The sequence below is a fragment of the Syngnathus leptorhynchus genome, chromosome 2 (genome assembly GCF_054491065.1).
Source record: "Syngnathus leptorhynchus isolate UIUO chromosome 2, UIUO_Slep, whole genome shotgun sequence".
Taxonomy (NCBI): domain Eukaryota; kingdom Metazoa; phylum Chordata; class Actinopteri; order Syngnathiformes; family Syngnathidae; genus Syngnathus; species Syngnathus leptorhynchus.
In genome coordinates, this window is record NC_141196.1 from 7561343 (window position 1) to 7584595 (window position 23253).

Genomic DNA, 23253 nt, shown 5'->3' on the forward strand with positions numbered 1-23253 from the left:
GAGCAATTAAATGCTCTCACTCGATGGCAGACGTTACAAATCATGTGCATATCCACTTTTGTGACATTTTCATACAATGTTTGATTTTTTTAAAAATAGAAAATATCTACTTGTGACACTGCCTTAAGCGATGGGAGGATGAAAACAAACATGACTCACATTGTCGAGAGGGAGTGTAGTGTGGCAAAGGCTCCCGGGGCGATGCTGGAGATCCGGTTGTCATACAGCGACAGCAGACGCACTGAGCTCAGGCCCGTGAATGTTGTGTTGTCAATGCAGCTGATCTGGTTGCTCCGCAACATTCTGGAACATGGGTAATAAATCATGAACATAAATCAAAATCTCAACTGTCAATTTGACATGAAAAACAACATATAATTCACTGCAAATATAATTTGGCTAATGGGGAGGGGGGGTAATTTGTTGGGAAAATATTTGAACTGGAAGATTAATACTTCCACTCATGCATTATGAAGTATTTATAGAAACACACGGCTGTCAGGCTGTAGTTACAAAGACAATACTTGGATTAATATAGTATATAACCTGTTATTGCCTGTCAACACCAAACTAATGCTCAACATTAAGATGTTTATACGCCTCTCTCAAAATCAAACATCAAATTTTAAACCAGTCTTTGTCAAAAGAGCTTTATGTGTGTCTTGGCAACAAAACATCTACTTTAAGTGGATCAACAGAAAAGTAAAGAGGATTAAATAGCATTATATGATCTGACTGGTCGCTTAAGGACAACCACATGGAGTCTGTCCCGTGATATCAACTGCGGTCGTCTTGATAGTCACGCGGGTTGGGGCTAATCAAGTTAGTTAGCAAACTGCGGGGAGGCTAACCGAGTTAGCTTGGCTAATACTATAACACGGAGCCGCTTAACATGAGACAGAGACGGTTTTGATGCCATTAGAGAGTCATTAGCCCGCATATATATATGATAGCTTTAGCTCGTCATTACTGTGAATGTACAGGCGACATTAGCTTGGCTCATGATTCTGTGCACTATCATATAACCCCCTAATTGGATGCTAGCCAGTTTAGCGTGGGTGGTTAAATGAGGTTGTCATTAGCTTTCATTTCAGGGTGGGTGAATAAACAGCCCCACACTGTGGGGCCCACAGTATCAGTTACTAACACAAATCAAAACGGCATTTAGACTATAAAAACCAACAATTAATGCACATTTTAATAGCATCCTGTGCTGAAGCTTGGATTCCAGAACATTTTCTTTCTCAGCGCTGCATAAAAACGTCCAATCCTCCTTCAAATGTTGCGTGTTTATCATGTTTACGAGCATTCTTCCACCATATTGGTGCACACACATCAACCAAGTCACAACTAATGTGTTCCATTGTTGTTTCCAAATACAGAATTTTTCGCTTTTTATGTGGGTTAGGAACCGAGCTGTGCCGCCAATAGCGCAAACGTGAATAATTAGCACAGGATTTACTATGAATAGTGTTGTAACGATAGTAATTGTTCGATTATATATCCAATAGATGACACAAAATGGTGGCAAAGCACTACTTTTGTCTAAATGAAGATTCTCAACCTACTTTGACATCATTTTTAAGCCTGAGGATATAAATAAATATATGCTGATATGCCGGGGGGTACACTTACAGAGTTTTCAGTCCAGTGAGGCCTCTGAACATTTGTCCCTGCAGACCCGTGAGCTTGTTGCCAGTCAGGAGAAGTTCCAGAACCCCAGACGCTCCATCGAAAGATCCTTCGCGGATTTCCCGCAGCTTGTTATTGCTCAGGTTGCTGCAACATAGAAGTCACCATGAACAAATTTATCTTAAAAATGACACATCAATGACTAGACTGTTGACAGTGGGATCTTAAAAACAGAAAAGAATAAAAATCAAGACTCTTTGACCAATAGTGGTAGTATGACACCATAGCTTAAGATACTATGAAGAAATATATGACTATCATAATGAACAAAAAAAAAAAAAAAATCAAGAATTATAATGAATGAATGAACAAAAAAATAATGAAGAATTATATACAGATTGTATTTTTACTCATGGGTGGATCACTTCTCTAAGATGAGGAATTCCATTTGTCACAGAGTCAATTCTTCTTACACTTCTCGTATTGGACTCATCAGATTACGCAGATGTACCGCCTGTTGCATCTCGACAACCTGAGGATTTCCTGTTGCGTTCTCACTATCATCTTGCCTGTCAGATGACAATCTATCTTCCCGCAAAAATTAAAAATGAAAAGCCGCAGAGACAATAAATCCAGATGATGTCTATCACAACCAGTGCAGATCTTTAGGGAAACCCGCGGGAGCTGCTTCTTATCGGCGCCGTGGGAGTGGAAGAGGATGAAGAACAGACGGAAGGAATTGAGAGGAGCAAAATGGAAATGAGAGCGGAGCCAATCTGTATCGTTGGCGACACTGCTATATGGTTAGCAATTTCCTCTCCAATAAATCAAGTTTTTTTTCCCCCCCTTTCAACCCAACCCACTTCTATCACAACACGCACGCACACGGGAGAGCAGGTTGTAGATAAAGCGCAGTTGTAAATCTGAATCGAAGGCCAAGCCTCTATTTCCGCTTAATATTGGCTTCCTCCTCTCCATCTCTTCCTGGCTTGTTTTCCACCTCTCGTCAAATTTCCTCTTCCCCAACTTTTTTTGCTCCTGCCTATTCTGTCCCCATTTTCCTCCTCGTGTTCTCTCTCCAAGCACATATATTGCCGTCCGACTATTCCAATGCTAACCCACCAGGCAGGGCAATGAGGTGGGCTGTACGTACATAGTGTAAAATGCACATCTTTGCGGTTGGCTGACATAATGGGCAGTTAGTCTCTCCCCTGTATGTAGCCAAATCCTATATGTCGCTTGGGAGAGCAGCGTTTATGTGATGGAAAGCAAATAGTTGTTCTTATTCTCTTAGAAAAAGCACATTTGTGTCAGCCATTCCTCCTCGTTACAATTTGCATAGTGTAATGAAGTCTCGCCATAAGATTCATTATGAAGTCCCTCACCAAGTGAAGGATTCAGTTCACTTGGCAATCTGGTAGGATTTCATACAAATACCACTGCACCATTGAAATTGATCTAATCTATATTTGATTGGTAATGATTATGTCTGATTCCAAGGACTCTAAACAAGCTTAACAAAATGTAAACGATATACAGTTGCCAACCACAAAAGTAAATATATGTACAGTGATACCTTGACATACAGGTTTAATTTGTTCTGGAACCTCACTGGTATACTGAAACATTCATTTGTAATCTGTTTTCCAATAAAGAAAATAGCTCTCGTTAATAATGTATTTTGGAAAAAGAAACTGCAATAATGAAATCAAATATATGAATGAAATACAAGAATTGACCACTTGGGTTGCAATAACATAACAGTTGCACAGGCAAAGGAGAATTTCACAACTGATATAACTGATGCACTAAGCTGCAGTAATAGTCATTTTATGCAGAAGATAAATACCTGTCTGGCTGTGAATAGTGTCTGTCTACATGTGTTGCTGCAGTGTGTATGGTCAAACACTACTTAAAGCCTTATATCATTACTAGGATAGATTTGTTAGCTGGTCTAAGGTGTTTCCCATCCCATATGTCTCCTCAGTATAGAGTAACAGGGGCGGAACAATTGTTGGAACGGCCGACAGGGAACAGCCACCTAATTTACATAATAATGAGCCATCCCCTGAACTAGACAGATAACATTGCTCCGTGTGTCTGCAGCCTCCTTAACAAACATATATCGAGCAAGTTGCGGGGACCTCGAGAATTATCACACTGCTGCCATTGCACGCATCAAGGCGTGAACTGACAAGAGAAGGAAAATAGTCGTCTATTGCCCAATAGGTAAGGCCTCCTCTACTGTCAGATAAAAGCAGAAATGCAGAGTTTTTGACAACCACAATATATCATCAGGTGTCATTATTCAGTTAAGGAAATAATGACCTAGACTTCTTATGTCAGTTTACGTACAGAGAAAAGTCTCTGATTTTTATGGTCGTTTATTGATTAAGGTAATGGATAGGTAAAATAGAATAGTAATATAATATTATTATAATGAGGTGATAATATTTGTAAAAATGCTCTAGCAAAAAATACTAGCAACAGTAGCTTGTTACTGTAGCAATGCAGGGCCTAGTATCTCGAGCAAATGTTTAATGGTAGCAAATTTGAGACCATGTTCTGGTGTAGTAGGTGGAATATAAACTAGGTAGAATATAATAGATGGATTATGTCAGATATAGTTCAAAAAAGCAATTTGTTTCAATAATTGTAGCAGAGATTTTACACGCCAAACCATTTCTTTGGAAGGTGAATTTTTTTATCTCTCTTTTTTTTTTTAAAAAGAAGTCATACTATTCTTTGTCATCGGAATTGGAGATTTGACTTTCCAAAGCGGATCTCAAACCAACATGGACAAGACTTAATAAAACTGTCAAAAAATGTCAGGAATAAAACTGCAGACCTGCACAAAGTGTGAATGGCTCCAACTAAAAAAAACACCAACAAAAGGCTTGGTGAGAAGGTAACAGCTATTTGCACCAAAGTGGTCAACGAACGTCCTTGGCCTGCAAGATCTCACCTTGTGACGAGAGGTGATAGGAAGTTCAGTCACATAAATGCATACGTACATTTTCCTCAAGTTCGAAAGCTTCTTGAAAAACCCCGTCGCCTCCAGTACAGCAATCTCATTGTCGTTCAGCCGCCTACGCAAAAAAACACATTGAGACGGTCTATTTTGTCACAAAGTCCATCTTGCAAAATCAACGCACATAAACAGTCTTAAAAAAGAGGTTACAAGGCCTTTAGTGATTCCTCAAATGTTAAGCCGAAGCAAAGTTGCTAAATTAGAGCCGAGGGTGAAAAAAGAGACAACCATGAATCATTTCTATGGGGTCATGCATACCGACATCTGTTGTATTGAAGCTATTCTTAGTAAAAGGCTATTAAAACAATCAACTTTACGCATGCTTGTCTGTTCAGTTTGCTAGTTTGACACAACCGAGGTCATAATTTGCTGCACATAGGCATGAAAGGCAACCTAATCACACTATAAACGATGAGAGTGTATTTAGAGAAAATATTCTCACCAATAAATTCTTTAATGTTACAGCAGGTGCAAAGAAGTAACAATTTTAAGAAGGCAAGGTTATAAGGGCCATTGGTTTTTGTGGATGAATGTTTTAAGAGTGAAGTCATTTTACGGAAAAGCATGTGTGTGAATGATGGATGTGTGTGAAATTTCCAAGATGCATTGATTTAGAGGAGACGATATTTTATAGATGATTCCAGTAGCATGAGCTTCATTTTCCTGTGATAAATGATACAGGCTTGAATCATTAAGATTTTCTGGCCAATACGAAGATAACGGTGAAATGTTTAGTCATCTTTTTGTCAAATTTGAGTAACATCTTTGGGAAAGCTTGCCACATAGAAAACAAAGAATGTTACATGATGAGCTTTTTAAATTACCTACCGCCAGCTAATATTCGGGGAAAATCCGTTTTGTTTACATACATATAAACCACACTGGACATAACACAGGCGTGTTACTGTTTAAGCAACGCTTTCCCCCCACCAAAGTCTGTTTTCTCCATCAAGTCCACCATTTGGCAATTTGGCATTCATTTGAATTCATCTTCTATTTATGCAGATCATGTTATTTATTCATGTATGTATGACTTTCACATTGTTTCCTGCGTTTTGCAAATTCCTCTTTTCAAATGTATGAGAGAAAATTTCCTCGGTTTGAGATTATTCATCACGATATTTGTCAAGAGGTACTTGCATCCGAATGATGGAGACAACACTGTGGTTAAGGTTCTTTGTATTCAACATTTGTATTCTCGGACCAGCGGGGTGGGTTCTTCTCCAAACCTTTTGGGGCTTTTGTTTGATATTGCACATCTTTTTGTTTCTCGACATCACTGTGCTTTGTGGCAACCCGTTGTTCCCTTTATGCGTAGCTCTAAGGACTCGACTTCATCACATATTGCATCGATGTGCTTACGTTTCATGTCATTCTTTATGTTGAACGGCTCTGCTGAATACTGAGCGGGGCGCCGTCTTATTGTAATAATCCCCCATCAGCCCCCAGTAGAAGCTGAACACAGAGCCACAATACTTTAAGGCTGCTCACAATGTAATCAGGATCTCCCTGTTGCATATTGCTCTCTATGCGCCATCCCATTTATCACTGCTAAAAAAAGGATATAAGGGACTGTTCAGTATGCTAGTGTGAGACTTGGCGGATGTCACGATGGCTCCTTTGGGTTCTTGTAGCGAGATGGAACACATCAATGAGAACCTTTTTTTTTTTTTAAACATCGGAGCCAAAACCAAAATATGAAAAGGGAAGAAAGATAGCGGTACAGCAAAACTAAGAAGAGTTTTTTATTGACTTATTCCTGCAGGTTAGGTGAGGTGTGCTGTGGAAATTTAATATCATGTAAAGTGAATTCAGGGACTTGCTTTTAAATAAAGTGGAACCTTGATATAATGGACAGTAAAAGCGTCCACTCAAAAGGGTCCTTAGTACAGTACTTTCAAAATCAATTCGCCAATGTTTGCCTTGGTCTATCATTATAGAACGACCGACCAATCTTTCTCCTCGACATCGCCATCTATAGGCTTGGCATGCATACTACAACATTGTCAATCATTCTTGACGTTCATCGTTTCCATGCCATACATTGTTTTGCAAATGCACATGCAAATGAAAAAATACACTTATAATCAACAAAATATTTTGTGCGACTACTTACAGGTCGGTAGTGTGTTCCGGAATATGCGAGGGAATGCGGGTCAGTTTCATGTTGGAGCAATCCACCATGGTACCCTCGCAGCGGCATTTGTCGGGACAAACAAGGTCCTGGAAACACTCGCCGCTCAGTCGGCTGCGATAGTCTTCTTGACCTGTCGACAAGTGAGCAGCAAAAAGTGACTCAGGGGAGAAAAAAAAAAGGCAGGTTCAAATTACCGACAGTTTAAGTGCACAGATTTGCTTGATTTTACCAGCTTTATGTATTTCCTTGGAAATTTTACATTTGTATAAAATGCATAACAACCTGCACATTTCAATGTTCTTGTCTATCAGCATGGTAAAGTTTGCTCCTCTCATGAGCAAAATAATTTTTAATATAAAGTCTCTGGGCTGCCACAAAATTATAGCGCTTGTTGTTAGGGAAAAAGTAAGGAAAGCAGTTAAAGAGTAAATTTTTTTTTTTTAAAGCGAAAACAGAAAGCTCATTAGTTGTTCCTTTAGTGGCAATGGAAGAGGGTTCGGAGGTTTTAAAAGGGGGGCTGGGATGAGCCATGCTAGCCCTGAAGCGCAGCCGTACGACCGTTTTGAAACAGGAGCAGGTGTGTGGCGGATTTCAAATCTCAGTGGACATGTCGTGCCATAATTAACAGCACAAAGTGGCAATCCTCCGGTTTATTACTTATTTTTAAACGTTCCCATCTCAAGCCAGTTCTATATCAGATTGTCATTACTTCTTTTAACAGTACACAGTGCAGTCATCTAAAACACATTCTTATTGAATGACGCCAACATTTTCACATTTTTGTCCTTGATTAGAAAAAGATAATTATGCTTTCCAATGCATACTAACAAAAGTAAAAGTTTAAAACAACAAATGCTGAAGTATGATTCTTTTCCATTGCAAAGTTCTGGTCTGGATTTAGTTCTTGAATTTCCTTAATGGGAAATTCACTACACACCACATTGAGGATGTCAGGCAAAACTAATCACACTGACAAATAATGGAATGGGCAAAACAGATTTTTTTCACCTGTAATAAAATCCTCAATTAAAGGTTATAATGACTTAAAGTTCCTGTAAAGTGAAACAATATATATCCTCTAAATATGACACACTACAACACAATTCTCCCAAATTTGAATGATGAAAAACATTTATATTGTTTAAAAAAAAAAAACTTGGAAAATGGATGCTATTTCATCTTGCATTTTTCTCGCAACATTGTGCAATGATGCTTGAGCTGCAAGAATTTTCATGCTGCAACAACAAGGCGCTCTCAAGAAGGCACGGCAGCGGAAAACCCTGGTCCACTCTCAATTCTGCACCTTTGCAACATGCTCGCTCATGGTCGACAACGAGGCCCTCTAAAGCAGCTATGCCATCAAACTGTCCCAAGTGAAGTTACATTTCCGGGGTGTAAACATATCGCAACTGCACAGGATAATTGCTGATGCGAAAGAATGGTCAAAGAAATATTGTTGCATACTGTGCTTTGGTTTGGCATATTTAATGTGGTTTTTTTTTGTTGCAATGTAGTATCTGGTTTCTAAAGCATCATGCAGTGCAAAAGGGGCAATCATGTCAGACCTTCATATATATGACGTGTTTTATTGCAACATTGATCATCAGTTAAGGTTCCGAGTCACTTAATCGGCCAGTAGACGCAGGCGAGCGTGTGCCGGGCGGTCCCTGGCGCTTGACGGAACCATGTGATGCCACAGCAGGCGGGGCCACATGGTTAGATCAAGCACAAGAGACAGCTGCACGAGCCAATCAGAGTGCAGGTCCACACAGGAGGCAGGGCATGGAAGGGAAGAGGGGCAAGGGAGGCAAACAGAGAGTGGGAAGAGAGGATGGTGGTAAGGTCCAGAATCGTCCAGGGAGGAAGAGGAGGTGCAAGGAGAGGGCAGCCAGAACTAGTTTCAGGAGTGACCATAGGCTTCAATATTATTACTCTAAATGAGTGGTACCACCTAAAAAAAAAAAGATGTCTCTCCCAGTACCGCCATCCTGACCAAAAAGCAGCAGTGGAGTAGTCTTCATTAAAAACAACAGAGTTTTAGTCCTAAACACTGTCATAAATATTATTGTAAGCCACTTGTAACACAGTTTGAAGATCCACACTCAATTTTGCTCGAATAGGACCGGAACAATCATGACTGGGGCAGACGTTCTATATTTAAAACATAACAGTATGTATGTACAAGTGAAAATTTATGTGATTAAATATGTAGAAAAGTACAAAAAATAAATTAAATAAAAACAAAAAACAATAACGTGACAGAAGCAAACTGGACTGAAATAAAAAATAATCTTTGCAAAATAGTTTCCATGTTAGATCAACTATTGGGAAAGTGATAACATTATGTCACCTGTTGTTGTGAGCTAACTGCATTGGCTGTTAATCTAGCAAAACAACGTGTTCCCATAGCTTTGCTAATGTTGCAGACTGAGTGGAAAAAAATGCTGAACAAATACTCAAGTAATGAACAGAAACTTACAAAATCTCCTGATCAATCAAGGAAATTAAAAAAGCCCGCCTCGAACTACTATCGCAACATATTTGTACGTCGTTACTTGCCACCACATCATACTTTTGTTGTTGCTATCATTGTGTGCGCTTACCTGTGCAACGAAACTTTTTGCCCTTGACTTGGCTGATGCGCTTGTTGGCCAGCCTTCTTGGGTGACTGCAGCGCGCCCCGCTGGTCTCGATGGGGTTGTCGAACAGAAAGTCGGCAAGCCACTTCAGGTGACAGTCGCACATAAAGGGATTCTGAGCCAGATGACTGCAGTGGAGAGAATGCATTTGTCACCATCTGATTTCTTTATACCTCTCTGCCTGGTAACTGCTTTAGCCAAGCGCCAGGACTAGAGGTACAAAAGCCAATACCAATTTGTGAGGAACTGCTCAACATTCTAATAGAAAACAAATTCATGTGTTTACGTGATTAGGTGTACCTGTATCTGAGAAATTGCACAACGTAGCTCGTTGCTCAATGTTCAGTCCTGGTTCTGCTTGAATTCTACATCTTTTTTTTTTTAGACAAGAATAGTGACAGGGTAGACAACACCCTTAAATGGTTCCTATCCTATTTATCAAATAGGTATTTATCTGCAGATGATTTTCAGAGTTTGTCAAGCGTTCCTAAGGTGTTCCTCAAGGATCAATCTTATGGCCCATCCTTTTTGAGCTCAGCAGTTGAAATGATGCATAATAAAATGTATTTCCCAGGTAATTAAAAAAAAATGTTACAAACTGTGTAAGCCCGTTTGTTCTGTCAAGTAGACAGATTTTTATCCACAATTTGCATGACGGCCCAGATCAAATCAAAACTTGCTGTGTCCAAATATAAATTGTCCACCGCTGACAAAAAAAATGGAGGGGGGAGGGGTTTCACAATTGAAGGTGTGTATTGTTCAACCATGAGTTTGTAAGCACTTACAGAGTTTTGATGGATCGCAGTGGTGTGAAAAGTCCTTTACTGATGGTTTGTAACTTGTTGTCATACAGTGAGAGCAGGTTGAGATTGTGCAAGTCCTGGAAGGTGTTGACACGCAGACAGTTGATCTTGTTGGCATTCAGGAGACTGAAAAAAGAATTTATGGATTTAAAGATTCAAGTACATTCATGCTTGGTGAGTATTCTCATTTTTTTAATGGCATAAAAGCATTGTTAGGCTGTTAAAGCAAGGTAGGAGATAGAATAACGGGGGATATAACCTTAGTCTCGACCAATGATTACACCTGAATGTGCAGAAAAATTACCGTCTGGATTCGCTCATTCTCATTGTCTTTGCTTGACTTCACTTTATGAGGGAAAAGTCCCTGAACATTAGCAGTTTCTGCTGGAGGACTGCAGCGTTTGCAAGGACCATATGTCACATTTATATTGAATTATTTATTTGGACCAGGTCCTGCAACGGTGCTGCAGTTTTGAATGTCACCCCCACTTGAATTCATTGGAAGCACACTTGTGTTATTTTGTCAAACTGTATCATTAATATTGTTCAGTGTTGACGTACACAATGGAGTACAGACGGAAAGATATTTTCAATGGCTATTTTGTCTGATTCAAAGTCAATTTCAGCCCATTATCTTTGTATTTATGAACCCTTTATACAGATTAGAGTACTTACAGTAGCTGCAGGGACACCAGGCCATCAAACAATCCTTTTGGCAGCTCAGTGATCTTGTTACCATACAGGACCCTGCATGGGACAGTTATCAATGATGCAATTTAGGCGGTAATGTGAAAAAAACATTATTAGTCTGAGGTTTTGCAACTAGAATTCGACTTCTAGAAAAGCAACAGCTGTATACTGTAGTATCAAATAAGTCTTAATGGGGAAATCAACCCCAACATTTTATTTGTAATAATGTGGTCTGTAAAGCCCAACTCATCAAAACACAGTGTTTAATGTTTCATTTGTGCAAAATGAATTAAACAGGCTAAATCCATTTAATCTATTTCTTATATCAATCACAATTACAAGGTCTCGGGTCTCAACCAATCACGACCCGTCAATTTTCTGAAGCTGTCGTGATTGGTTGTGACCTGAGCAGTGGCAACTGTGATGTCATTTTCATTCATTAGCAAGTGGCAAAATGGCTGCCCCCTGGGAGTCGCTGATGGTGTAGGTACACTTGCCTGTCTTGTGTGCCGACACCATGAGTTCAATTCCCGCGTATGACGGTGTGTGTGTGTGTGTGTGTGTGTGTGTGTGTGTGTGTGTGTGTGTGTGACATAAAAAAGAAAAGATCAATAAAAACTGGTAAATTTTGCCACTTAACTCAACTCAATATTTGAGTTTTGACCACCCAGCTTTGACCACCCACATTGAGCGATAAAAATCATGAAAATGATCAGGGGCGCCCAAACTTTTGCATATGACTGTATTAATAAAAGCAAGTTTAAAGACCTAGCTTGTCTCAAAATTATTAAATATTTTCTCTCTGCGGCCATTGTTTTATCTCCTTTGATGATCCAAATCTGAGGTTGATGTAGCGTGCTGTAATCCTGCCGCACACACGACCATTCACACCACTCCAGTGATTTCAATTTTTGTCCCATCACGCCTCAGCTCGCCTCCACTGACAGAGGCCACGTCTTAATGTCTGTGTGTGTGTGCACGTGTGTGTGTGCGTGCGCGTGCGTCACACCCAACACCCAGCAGAGGATTCACCTTGCCTGCCCTTTCTTGTCCGTCTGTCCGTCTCGTTTTCACGCTGCAGATTGATTCAAATTAAACTGTCCTTCATGTTCTTATCGCACTCGGCGGCCCTCTTAGAGACACGCAAACAACACGCATGCACAAACTGAGCCACACAAATCAATGTGTGTGTCCTTCCACCTTTGGGTGTCAGCCACAATGTTTGGATTTGCTAAATGAGTGAAAATACAATTACATCCCTGCGTGACGGGTTGCGCATTTAGTACTGTACTTGGGGCATTGAATAGTGACTTTCGACTTCATCCACCTTTTAATACCAGCACTATCACAAATGAACAAAAATTGTAACAAATGTACAAATGAAAAGTGAACTGTACAACGTGAATGTGTGTAACAGCCCACTCCAGAGTTTATATTTGAAGGTAGATGCCAAAAGACACAGCATTTTTCAAATTAAAATTATTTTTCTACTAAACAAATCTACGGCCTGACTGAATGAAGCTCCTCACCTCATATCAACATAGCTCCTTGGAACTAAGGAGTGCTGAATGCTACAGATATGTTTTGCTCGTCAACCTTAGCTTGCTCTAACCGACCAATTAGAGGACCGATTGATTCTGACATCATTGTGGACCGGCTCGCTGGCCCTTTCGGGGAAATTTGAAATGAAAAAAAAAAAAATTTCACCATGGAGCAGCCAATAGATTTGCCACAAAATGAAGACTGCACATGTTTAGGAATAAATGAATCAAATTTCATAAACAAATACAATAATTTATATTGTAAATGAGATCAGTGCTTCTGATCGTGCTTAGGTCATCAGTGAAGTCCTTACTGGCATGTGCGTGCCGGAACACTTACAGGGAGGTGAGCGAGCGGAGGCCACTGAAGGCATCGGCGGCGATGTCGGAAATTTGGTTCTTACTCAAGTCTCTGTGGAAGGAGAGGGAGGGGGACAGTTAGTGCATTAGTGATACAGATGTCCTAGAACTGTCGCCGACAGCATACATCAGCAGAGGTCAAGGGAAGGCGCCTCGGGAAGGGGAAAACGAGAAAAGTAGGTGTAAGTAAATGAGCTGGCGGATGATGGACAGGCAGATGGGATGAAATGCGACGGCCGTGATGCAGAGCGAAAAAGAGCGAAGAGGAAAAGCCCAACGCGGTGGCATGTTTAGTTCACGTCCATGAAGACGGATTTATTATGGAAGCCCCGGAAGACGGAGGATGATTGGGCGGCTGAGCGATGACCTCACGTCCTTGTGAGTGTCATTTGTGATGGGATCGACGGATATTTACATGAGGAGTAAGGAGACAACATTTGGATCATATTTGGAAGTATTGGCACAGAAAGTGTTAATAGAAGCGCTCCTTGTGGTTCAGTCTTTGAACTAGTAGAATACTGTTAACTCGTGTGTGTGTGTGTGTGTGTGTGTGTGTTACATACCGATGCAACCCACGAGAGTTTGAATGTATTCATGCAAGTTGAGGGAAGACTTTTAACAAAAAAATTCCCAGCCCTGGTGTGGAAAGACTCACATCCTTTTGAGTTTCTTGTATGAAGAAAAGGCACCAGGTGGGACACTTTTGATCAGGTTCTGCTCCAAACGACTAGAAAGACACAAATCAAAGAGACATATCAAGCAATGGTTAGATTTCCGCTGAGGATAAAGAATATGTTGCTATATTTTGTCTGTCTACATGTGCTGCTGCAGCAACGTTCAAACATCCTTTCATCCTTCACATCTATTTGTTAGCTTGGCTATGTTGTCTCCCTTGATGTGTTGGCATTAAGGTAGCAGCGGACTTTAAGGCAAAAAGATGTGGTAGTTTTAAATACAAACTCTATTTGGTTGCAGTTTACAGTGGTGAAGCTTACACTGATTCAAATGTTATGTTGGATCTTGGTATATTGATGATGAGAAACATATTTGTGTCAACTGGTTTAGTTGTAACTCTATTGGCTTCCTCGGAAATATGCTTGGACTCAGCCCTCTCCCCCTGGATTTGTACTCATTCCTCGTACGATTTTACGATTCTCACGATTATCACGATTTGGATTTCAGGGGTTTAGAACCTTTTTGCGGAGCCCCTGAGTTATACATACCCCCCCCCCCCCCCCGGCCTTGCTTTGGCAATGGCCCCATCTTATCCTCAAATCAGCTGGGATAGGCGCCACCCAAAGAGGAAGAAGCGGAATGGATGGCTCATTTACTGCAGTACCAGTGATCCAAACCCGGGAAGCAGACCATCATGCGCACGGTAGTTTGTGGAAGGCGAGGCTCAACGATAATGATGCAAAAGTTGGCACGATGGATAAATGCATGTGTCACTAGCATCGCTGCACTGATAATCTTTGTTTTCCATATACAATTTCTACAATAACAAAGCATTTTGCACGCTACTTTCTCAAGCCAAGGGCCAAATGGCAATGTACTACATCTTCCCCCACACCACACCCCTCCATCTTTACAAGACTGATTACACTGGCAAGTTCGTTTGGAAAAATACACTGTGGTCGAGTCGCATCCAGCTCATGTATTCTTAATGCCCGCTCGTTTGGAGGACATGAAGATGGAGAATGAGGGAGGAAAACCTGTGGAAGTGTGGAGAGGAGCCAAGGCGAGGACCAGGGTCAGCTGTCACCATGATGAATGGGATCCTAGCCGAGCCTCTTATCCTCCTACTCTTTAACCCGCACCCTGTTCTGCTCTTGACCCCTGTGCCTTTCGCATCCATCCATCCATGCGGACAGGTTTGCCATTATGGTTGGAGGTAGTAAAGAACAGCTGTAAGGTCTCATTGTTTCATTTGATGAGAACGATATCAATAACTAAATTGCCCAGGGTATATTATACAAAGAGCTTTCAGTTGTGATGAACATGTACACAACAACAGACATGCGACTGAAGGCAGATTTACTTATCAAGGTGAAAAAACAAATGCCATGAAAAACTAATAAAAGAAGAAATCTCGATTGAACGCATTACCGAGAGGATTTCATTATCAAGCTAGTTCTCTCTCTGCTGAGGTTTAATTGTTGCTGTCTACAATTAATGAATTTATAATGCGCAACACTGGGATTAACAGAATGAATGTTGGCACCCAATTAACCATCTGACCATTTATGAACTGACAAAACAAGACAAATATTTTCACCATGATTTCATCATTAATGTGGCGCATAACAACTCTAATTTAAAACAAAAATCCCAAGATGGGCGGTTAAATTGTGTCTGCTGAATGTTTTCTAACTGTTGTTGTGTGTTCTTAATTGACCAATCACATTGCACATATCGTAAACGGGAGTCAGCATACCCCTACCACCATTTCAAGTCCCTCTGATAAACCTCAGCTAAAGTGCAGCTGTTCTAGTAAGCTTTCCTTCACATTTGTTTTTTGGTGTGATATTTTACACATTTAAAGTAAACTATTTTCATATAAGTTGTTCTTTTCAATTGATTTTGCTGATTTAAGAAGTTTTCTTTTCAGGCACTGCGTATCCCGTCAAAAAAGGGCTTTAATTTATGGCGACAAAATATTTTAGGGGGACCTTAAAATTCCAGAGTTCCCTTGCTTGTTTCCTGGCCAGTGTCACATTCTCTAAAACATATCTCCACTTTAATAAAGCACTGTAGGCATCATTGTCAACCTGTAACAATTCATACAAGGGCATCCATCAGCAGATATTGATAAGGGCAATGTATAAGCGCTAGTTAGATGAAATCCTCCTTTGCGGGAGGCGACACAAGGTTGAGACAAAGGCACTTAGAGGCTTAAGAGAATAGGACACATCACAGGAAGCCACTTTACAGGCACAATGAAAAAATCTATAAGGCTGAGGTGACGATTAGCTGATGATTGAAACACGGACGACATTGACTTGCCTGTGCGCACACGTAATGGTACACACACATTTGGCAGCGATCTATACCGCCAGCAGGATGAAATTTGACATTGACCCAACTGATGTATTGGGAAAGATTTGCAAGTCAACCTAAATCCAGAGTACAGTGAACAAAGTCATACATTCCCATTAATTTATTTTTTTGGGCTTGTTTGTTAAAATCCATGCAACATCTTCAAGGTCTCTTTAAAGCCTGGTTTGCCCAAACATCCCTGTCATTTTTATTGTGTGTACACATCACTATTAGATTATTTAAGTCATTTTTTCAAACGTAAAAAGGACTCCGATTAACTATCAAACAATGTGTATACATATATATAAAGATATATAGATTTTTGCATCAAAGAATGAGATCTAATAGAAGCACGAAATGAAAATAATTCACTCTACAAAGAAAAAAAAAACTTAAGCTTAACTATTCATTTAACAATATCGATATTATAGTTTGCAATGGTGTTCAACTGCACTGCATCATAAGCAGAATGTCAACAGCTCTCAAAACTGAGATTTATTTATTATTTACCTTGTTTTTTTTTTCCATGAAGCTTTTATGTTAGATTTGGCAGGTGTTTGGAAAAGATACAATCCACAGGAGGACAGAGTGGATATACACTATACGGTCGGATAAAAGTCTGACTTTCACTTCAACTTAATAAAAGTTTGTTTGTTTTTTTCCTTTTTGAATTGAGTTGAAAACCCCCTCCCGGCAGAATTAAACACACCCCCAAAAACATGACTATAAGCTAAATGTCAACTAAAGCCAACGGCAGCCTTACATCTCGACAATGCCCTCCGGGAGGTTGGCGGGTATTTCGGACAGACTTTTGCGGCGACAGTCCACAATGTTGTTGTTGCACGTGCAGCTGGGCGGGCACACTGCCACCAGGGGCTCGCATGTCCGCGACTCGACGTGGGTGGGGCCTGGAGACCAATACATACAATTAAAATCTGAGAAATAAATGATGGGAAACGAGTGTAATGATAAGAAAGAGTGCCAGTTGTGCAATTCCAATGTTCTTCTAATCAGCCCCATTTGGATACAATTGTTTTAACAAGCAGTAGCAAAATTATGATGATGTTTTACCCTCGTTTGGCCGAATTTGGGAACAAATGTAAACAAACGCATTAAGCTATGGAAACTTGAGCAGTTGTGAGATATAAAGGGCCGATCAATGTTCTTAAGTATTCCAAGTAGGCAATCACACGAAGGAATGGAAGCACTCTGACCAATAAAATGCAATTGTGAGATAGAGTAACGCTGATGTTTGTCACCCTACAATCTTGATAAATTCCCTGAACTGAAAATGAAAAGCATGCAGAATAGAAAATGAAAGGTGCTTGACAAGGAAAGTTTGCTTTATTTGAAAAGGTGAGGAAATAATTTATGCATTAATGCGGTACCTAACGTGAGGAGTCCCGATCAGGGCAATGGAGGCCGAAGCTACGAGGCTACAGTCTGATAAAGAGAAATCCGCCTGACAGTCTATTAGCGGTGAGCTGAATCAGACACCTCTAAACAGCGATAAGAAAAAAAAAAAGCTTTTCTTCAATGAGCCTTTTGGCTGAACACGCTCTTTTCTTCATGCTGTCACATTAGAATAGACACCTTCATGCTGATCTGTCCGAGCGCTGCACGATAACACGGCGTGTAATAAGGAGACAAGGACGCTGTGCAAGTGTGCGTGTGGGATTCAAGTCAAGAGTTCAGCTCAGCCCAAGATTATGCATTTGGGAGTATTTTTAACTCACTTTGCAAAAGTCTTCGGCCATGACTTTCGAGATATTTTTAGGGAGGCTTACGGGGTATAGGACACTGTACACTGACATTTTAGAAATTCAAAAGGTTACAAATCCACATTACTACCATTAAAGAAGCATATTGCATTTAATTGGGGAAGGAAAAAGCAAGTACAGTAAACTACTTCTGACTTGGGATTTTTTATGTGGGGGTATTTTTTGCTTGGTTTTTTAGATTTGGAGTATTTTTTCTGTGTGATTTTCTTCTCAAGACAATTTGGTAAACAAATACTAAATAAATCAGAAAGAATGCACGAAAGCTGAAAACGACCTTTAACAGAAACAATTATTCGAAAATATTGAAACAAAACAACACATTTTCAACACATTTGAAGGTAATGCATACATTAAAAGTGCATTGAAAAAAAATTTTTTTTAGCCCACAATACTCATAAAATATGTGATTAGATGAACGCTGGGGTCTCACTGTACACTTTTTTCTTCATAAGTCTTGTATGGGACGGAGGCGCTCCTAACATTAATGCTGCTGCATCGACATCTCATGCACACAAACTTACCACTGCAGACAAAATCCTTCTTCTGTACGTCGGGCACATTCAGGCCCCTCATGTGGGCGGGGGCCATGCATTGAGTGAAAGGCGCCAGGCCGCGCCTCGCTCGCAGCCAATCAGAGAGCCAAGACAGGTGACAGTCGCAGTGAAGGTTGTTGGAGTGGAGACGCCTAGAGATGAGCAAGTAGAAAAAAAAGGTAAATATTGACAATTACGATAAGACGTCTGTGCTAATTGCTAACATGTTTCTCATCCAGCCTAGAAAGGTGGAGGCTTCAGTTTTACCTCTGAACATAATCTTAATCTCAAACTGAGATTAAACAGTCACTTAAAATGCAATCCTGATCACTATTCTGTCTTGTTTTTGTAGTTAGTTTCACATATACTTTGACAAAAAAGTGCTTTCTCCAATGTAGAGTCAGAGAAACCGATGTATATGGTAAAATCAACCCATGTTTAAGAATGGAAAATAATAGAGACAAGTTTTTCTTTTTCTTTTTACACAAGTACAAGAAAAAAGTATATTTTTGTTCAATTCTGTGCTAAAATTGTGTCAATATTAGTCAAGTCGTGTTTATTTATACAGCCCTTAATCACAGATACGTCTCAAAGGGCTTCACGTGCCCACAGTTGACAAATATTCTCAACACCTCCTGATCATAACCTCCAGGAGGGCAAGAGAAAAACTAAATACATTTTCATCATTTCATTTAATTCCTTGGATATCTTTTTAATTTGATGTCAATCAGCAGGTACAGCAGTGGGTCAGAATTTATGAACAGCTGTAAATGTGATGCAGCAGCTCTACGTAGCAATAATCACGTTGTAAAATGACTATCAATATTATTATTGGGCAAAAATTAACTGTGTGTTTGAAATGAGAATCTCCGGTAACATTGCACAAACGAGACGGAACGCAGTGAGAAAAATCAAGCCGATGATATGATTTTCCAATTAACACCTGGCATCATGTGCAACTAATGTCCATACGAGACAATCATGTGTCTGTCGTCTAAGTGGCACTTACGCCACTAAATCCTGTAGAAAATGAGCTCCTGGCGAGCTAATGTTCAGTGTTGGGTGCATTAAGGGATTTTTTTTCACCACAAAGCTGAGAGACTCCACGGGCGGACACCTTAAGAGTCACAAGGGGGCGGGAGGAGGAGAGCGGAAAAATGGCAGGATGTCTTGTCAGCGTATTATATGCCGGCCGGGATATCTGGCCTTTCACAAGACAGGCCTCCTTTTGTAATAAAGCCGAGGACAAATCCTGTTATGGAACAGAGATGGGCTCATTGATGCTAGCAGCGGGGGTAGTAGGTTTTAATACCGCGCTCCCATTATAAATCCAGTTTATCGTCAAACTCCCGCCTGGATATAGCCGCGTTTCGGCCCACCCCTGGTTACAGCCTTAATTACTGACAAGTAGGATTAAAACACGGGGCACAATGCTCTGTGTGTGTGTGTGCGTATGTACTGCGTGTTGAGTTTCTGTGGTGTCTGCTGGATTTGTGGACACTTGATTGGCTTTATTGTATTCAGTGTAACTAAGGTCAGAATTGCATGTGTGTGTTTTTGGTAACTTGGCCAGAAGTGTGTTTTGTTTGTGTTGACATGCCAGAAGTGTATATCTGCAGATTATGTGTGTCCTCGAGCTACAAGGGCACATTTTTATTACCGTTAAATTAAATTTAGCGAGTGTCGTTTATTTGAATTATGTAATGAGATTTCAAGTCAAGAGGTGACTAACAGCGTTGCCTCAACAGTTTAAAATTGATATCACCACCGGTTCATCAGAAATAGTACCTATCTCCTGCTAATTTTCCATTTACAGGAAGTCATTAGCATCAATGCTAACTCCCATGCTTTGGCAGGTTTTTCTTTGTTGCTTGCTTAAAAGCCACAACGCCAAATGCTTCAAAAATAATCTAGAGCATTTCTATAATTATCTTCTTACTAAGAAATACTCGATAGCGACTCCTCGGCAGAAGGAATGACTGAATGAGAGTATTGACATGCAAACGCTGATGGTAAAGGAAGGTGAAGCTGAGCCAGTAGGCAGTCACTCCGTCAGTCGGCTTTGACAGACAAGAGAAGCGGCGCGCGAGGCCTTCTGATTAAAAGATATTGGATATTGGTGATTCACCACTCAATCTGCCATCAACTTGTAGAGCTGCGCAGCAACCCGAAATCCAATTTTGTGAGGCTGATTTGAAGTGGTGGGACGAGCGCACATCCACGCAAACACGAGCGTTTTGTGATTGGCCGGGGGATGGGAGCTGCCGTTCAAATTTGAGCAGAAAAATGGTCTCGAAGCACAAGTGGATTTGGGGAATCTGTCCTGTGTTGTGTGGGTTTTGCTACACTACATAATAGAAAAAAATAAAAGCTTTTCTCCAAGGGATCAAATCCTTACGTCACTCCTACTCTAAAGAAAGAAACTACGACACCTTGGTCAATAAAATAGAAAACATTCACACATGTAATTTAGCCACAAATTGTTAGCCGACAGCATATTGGCCTATGTTATTTTCTGACTGTGACAATAGCAATGAAAAACACTACAAACGTCATAAAATTGTGTTTTTAAGGACAGTTGCACCCGAAGAATGAGCCAATAGGTGATGAATTGAATGTGGAACCACAATGAGCGGTGGTCCATTGAAATCCGCAAAGGTTGATCTGAGGCTTCTTGACCACTGGTTCTCAACTGTTCACAGTTTAAGTGCCTTTCAGCGCACCCCAATAAAGAGCAAGTCTTCAAAATTCTTGCAAAAACCTATTTGATGCATCTCAGCACAGCATTCTGATTAATATCACATTTCTTAAATATTCTGAAGTAAGCAGAATTTTTTTTTTTTTTTAATCCATCTGAGGGGGCGGCCATTTTGCCTTGTACTGCCACATGTTGTCAACAATTGCTGTTGAAAAAAGAACATTGGGTCCTGATCCACCAGTTGAGAATTATTTTTCTGGGCTCTTTTGTTTGCTGAATTAGTTGTGGTTCTTGTTTACCACCCAGATTTTGCTATTCGCTAGCTATAATACTGCTCATACAACCATAAAATATGTTCTCCAAATCAATTATAAGATTAGGGCCAATATACCGTTGCTCTTTTGAAATACACTGAACAACATGTTATTTACAAAGTCAACAAAAGACAGACCGATTTCGGTCCATTTTAATGAGATCTCGAGTACTGTTACAGAAACACAGACTTTCGTGTCTGAATTCAAATTCACGACTAAATCTGTACATGCATTCTCACCGAGGTTTCCATTACTAGTCCATGCACCTGACTCATGCACGTGTGTGTGTTTTGTACTCACAGTGTCCGCAACTTGGGCATGTGGTTGAAGCTGGACAGCGGGATGAGGGTGATGTTGTTGTTGTTGAGAGTGCTGCACAAAGAAAAAGCCGGAGAGCGAGAGAGGGTGAGAGAGGAAAAACAGATTCATTAGCCGAGTTCCAGGAAGCGTGCGCTGATGCACATCACAATAAATGTCATTCCAATCCAGACTAATCCCAATGGAGACAAAACATACAAATAATCCTCAAAGTGCAGTTCCCCCAAAGCGGTAATTTCAACACAATGTTGATCTGCTAGTGAAATTCCATCCATCCATCCATCCATCCATCCATCCATCCATCCATCCATCCATCCATCCATCCATCCATCCATCCATCCATCCATCCATCCATCCATCCATCCATCCATCCATCCATCCATCCATCCATCCATCCATCCATCCATCCATCCATCCATCCATCCATCCATCCATCCATCCATCCATCCATCCAATATCTGAACCGCTTATCTTAATCAATGAATAATATATTTTAACTTTATTGGCGTAGTTTTTGGTTTTAATTATCAAGATACAAATTCTTAATTTTATGTTTTGACGTTTGTCAAATAAAAAATATTGAAAATGCAGGACTGTTTATGAAAAAAAAAAAATTAACCAAAACAACCAAATTTCTTGCAAAATATTTCTTGTCCCGAGATTTTACATTTTTTTTCTTCTAAAAACTCACCACCTTTCTTGAAAAACCTCAAAGTGGGCCTTCACAGACAAACGGACACTAGTGGCCTCACAAACATTTTCGCAGGTCTTCATGCCTGAATATAAAATTAGACAACGGGAGAAAGTAGAGAAAGCTACGCAAAGACATAAAGCTGTTCCATCAAAGCAACTCAGTGGGGACCAAAAGGCTTTTTTGTGCTTTTTTCCAAGGCACTGAAAGCTCATAAGACGGCCTTTTTACAACATAACACTCACGGGATGGCCAAATGCATCCAAAAAGCAACTTGTGTATACGCGCTCGGGAAAAATATACTGCAGCAAAACACAGAACATAAAGGTATAATACTGTATCATGGCCATCACACAGAGCATTCAAAGTATTTACATGTATTTTTTAGGGTTAAAAATAATGACATCTCTAGTATATTGCGCAACAAACTAGGGAAAGCCAGCATGTGATTTGGGAAAAATTTGTAACAATTTAATATATATGGGAGCTGTGTAATTAAATGAAAAGGTTCATAGTGAAATCAATCATTTTCAATAGTTTTACGTAATACATGTGTGACAACAATGTATTTTTAAAATCATATATCAGTAACATTATGAAAACCAGTGTATTTCCAAGGGTTCTAATGTGTTCGTTACATCATAAAAGCATTATAGTGTGGTGAATTTGACAAAAATAATAAATGTTGCAAGGTCATCATAAAATTAGTATAACTTGGTATTTGCTTCCTTCCTTCAGTGTAATAAATGTGTAAAACATGTGTTATAACATGGTCATTAAAATTGCCGTTAGTTACAACATACAAATAAAAACATAGTATGTCACTTCTCTCTGATGTCTACTTTACTGTGGATGAAGCAATTTATAAAAGTTGATGCATTGTGCATTTTTTTTGTTTGTTTTACAAATACTATTTCTTGTGACAAATATTAGCAGAAGCACAATCAAAAGCATTCATTTCAAATTGTTGAAAACGGCCGAAAGGTAGCAGGCAAACATCAAAACACCCCACAGCGAGCGCTCGCTTTGGTTTGTTTGAAGCTAATGTT

The 23253-nt window shown here is 40.0% G+C and overlaps 1 protein-coding gene across 3 annotated transcripts in view; it reads right to left on the bottom strand.

Annotated features, from left to right (window-relative positions):
• slit3 (slit homolog 3 (Drosophila)) overlaps window positions 1-23253 on the bottom strand; it is a 168571-nt gene that overhangs the window by 38392 nt on the left and 106926 nt on the right. For all 3 annotated transcript variants that reach the window (XM_085906615.1, XM_085906614.1, XM_085906613.1), the window contains 12 exons: window positions 21496-21567; window positions 18172-18335; window positions 16633-16777; window positions 13489-13560; window positions 12814-12885; window positions 10918-10989; window positions 10225-10368; window positions 9404-9567; window positions 6780-6930; window positions 4647-4721; window positions 1636-1779; window positions 160-303 (listed from right to left, as the gene is read on the bottom strand). In XM_085906615.1, the coding sequence (XP_085762741.1) occupies window positions 160-303; window positions 1636-1779; window positions 4647-4721; window positions 6780-6930; window positions 9404-9567; window positions 10225-10368; window positions 10918-10989; window positions 12814-12885; window positions 13489-13560; window positions 16633-16777; window positions 18172-18335; window positions 21496-21567 (1419 nt within the window). The remainder of the gene's footprint in view (window positions 1-159; window positions 304-1635; window positions 1780-4646; window positions 4722-6779; window positions 6931-9403; window positions 9568-10224; window positions 10369-10917; window positions 10990-12813; window positions 12886-13488; window positions 13561-16632; window positions 16778-18171; window positions 18336-21495; window positions 21568-23253) is intronic.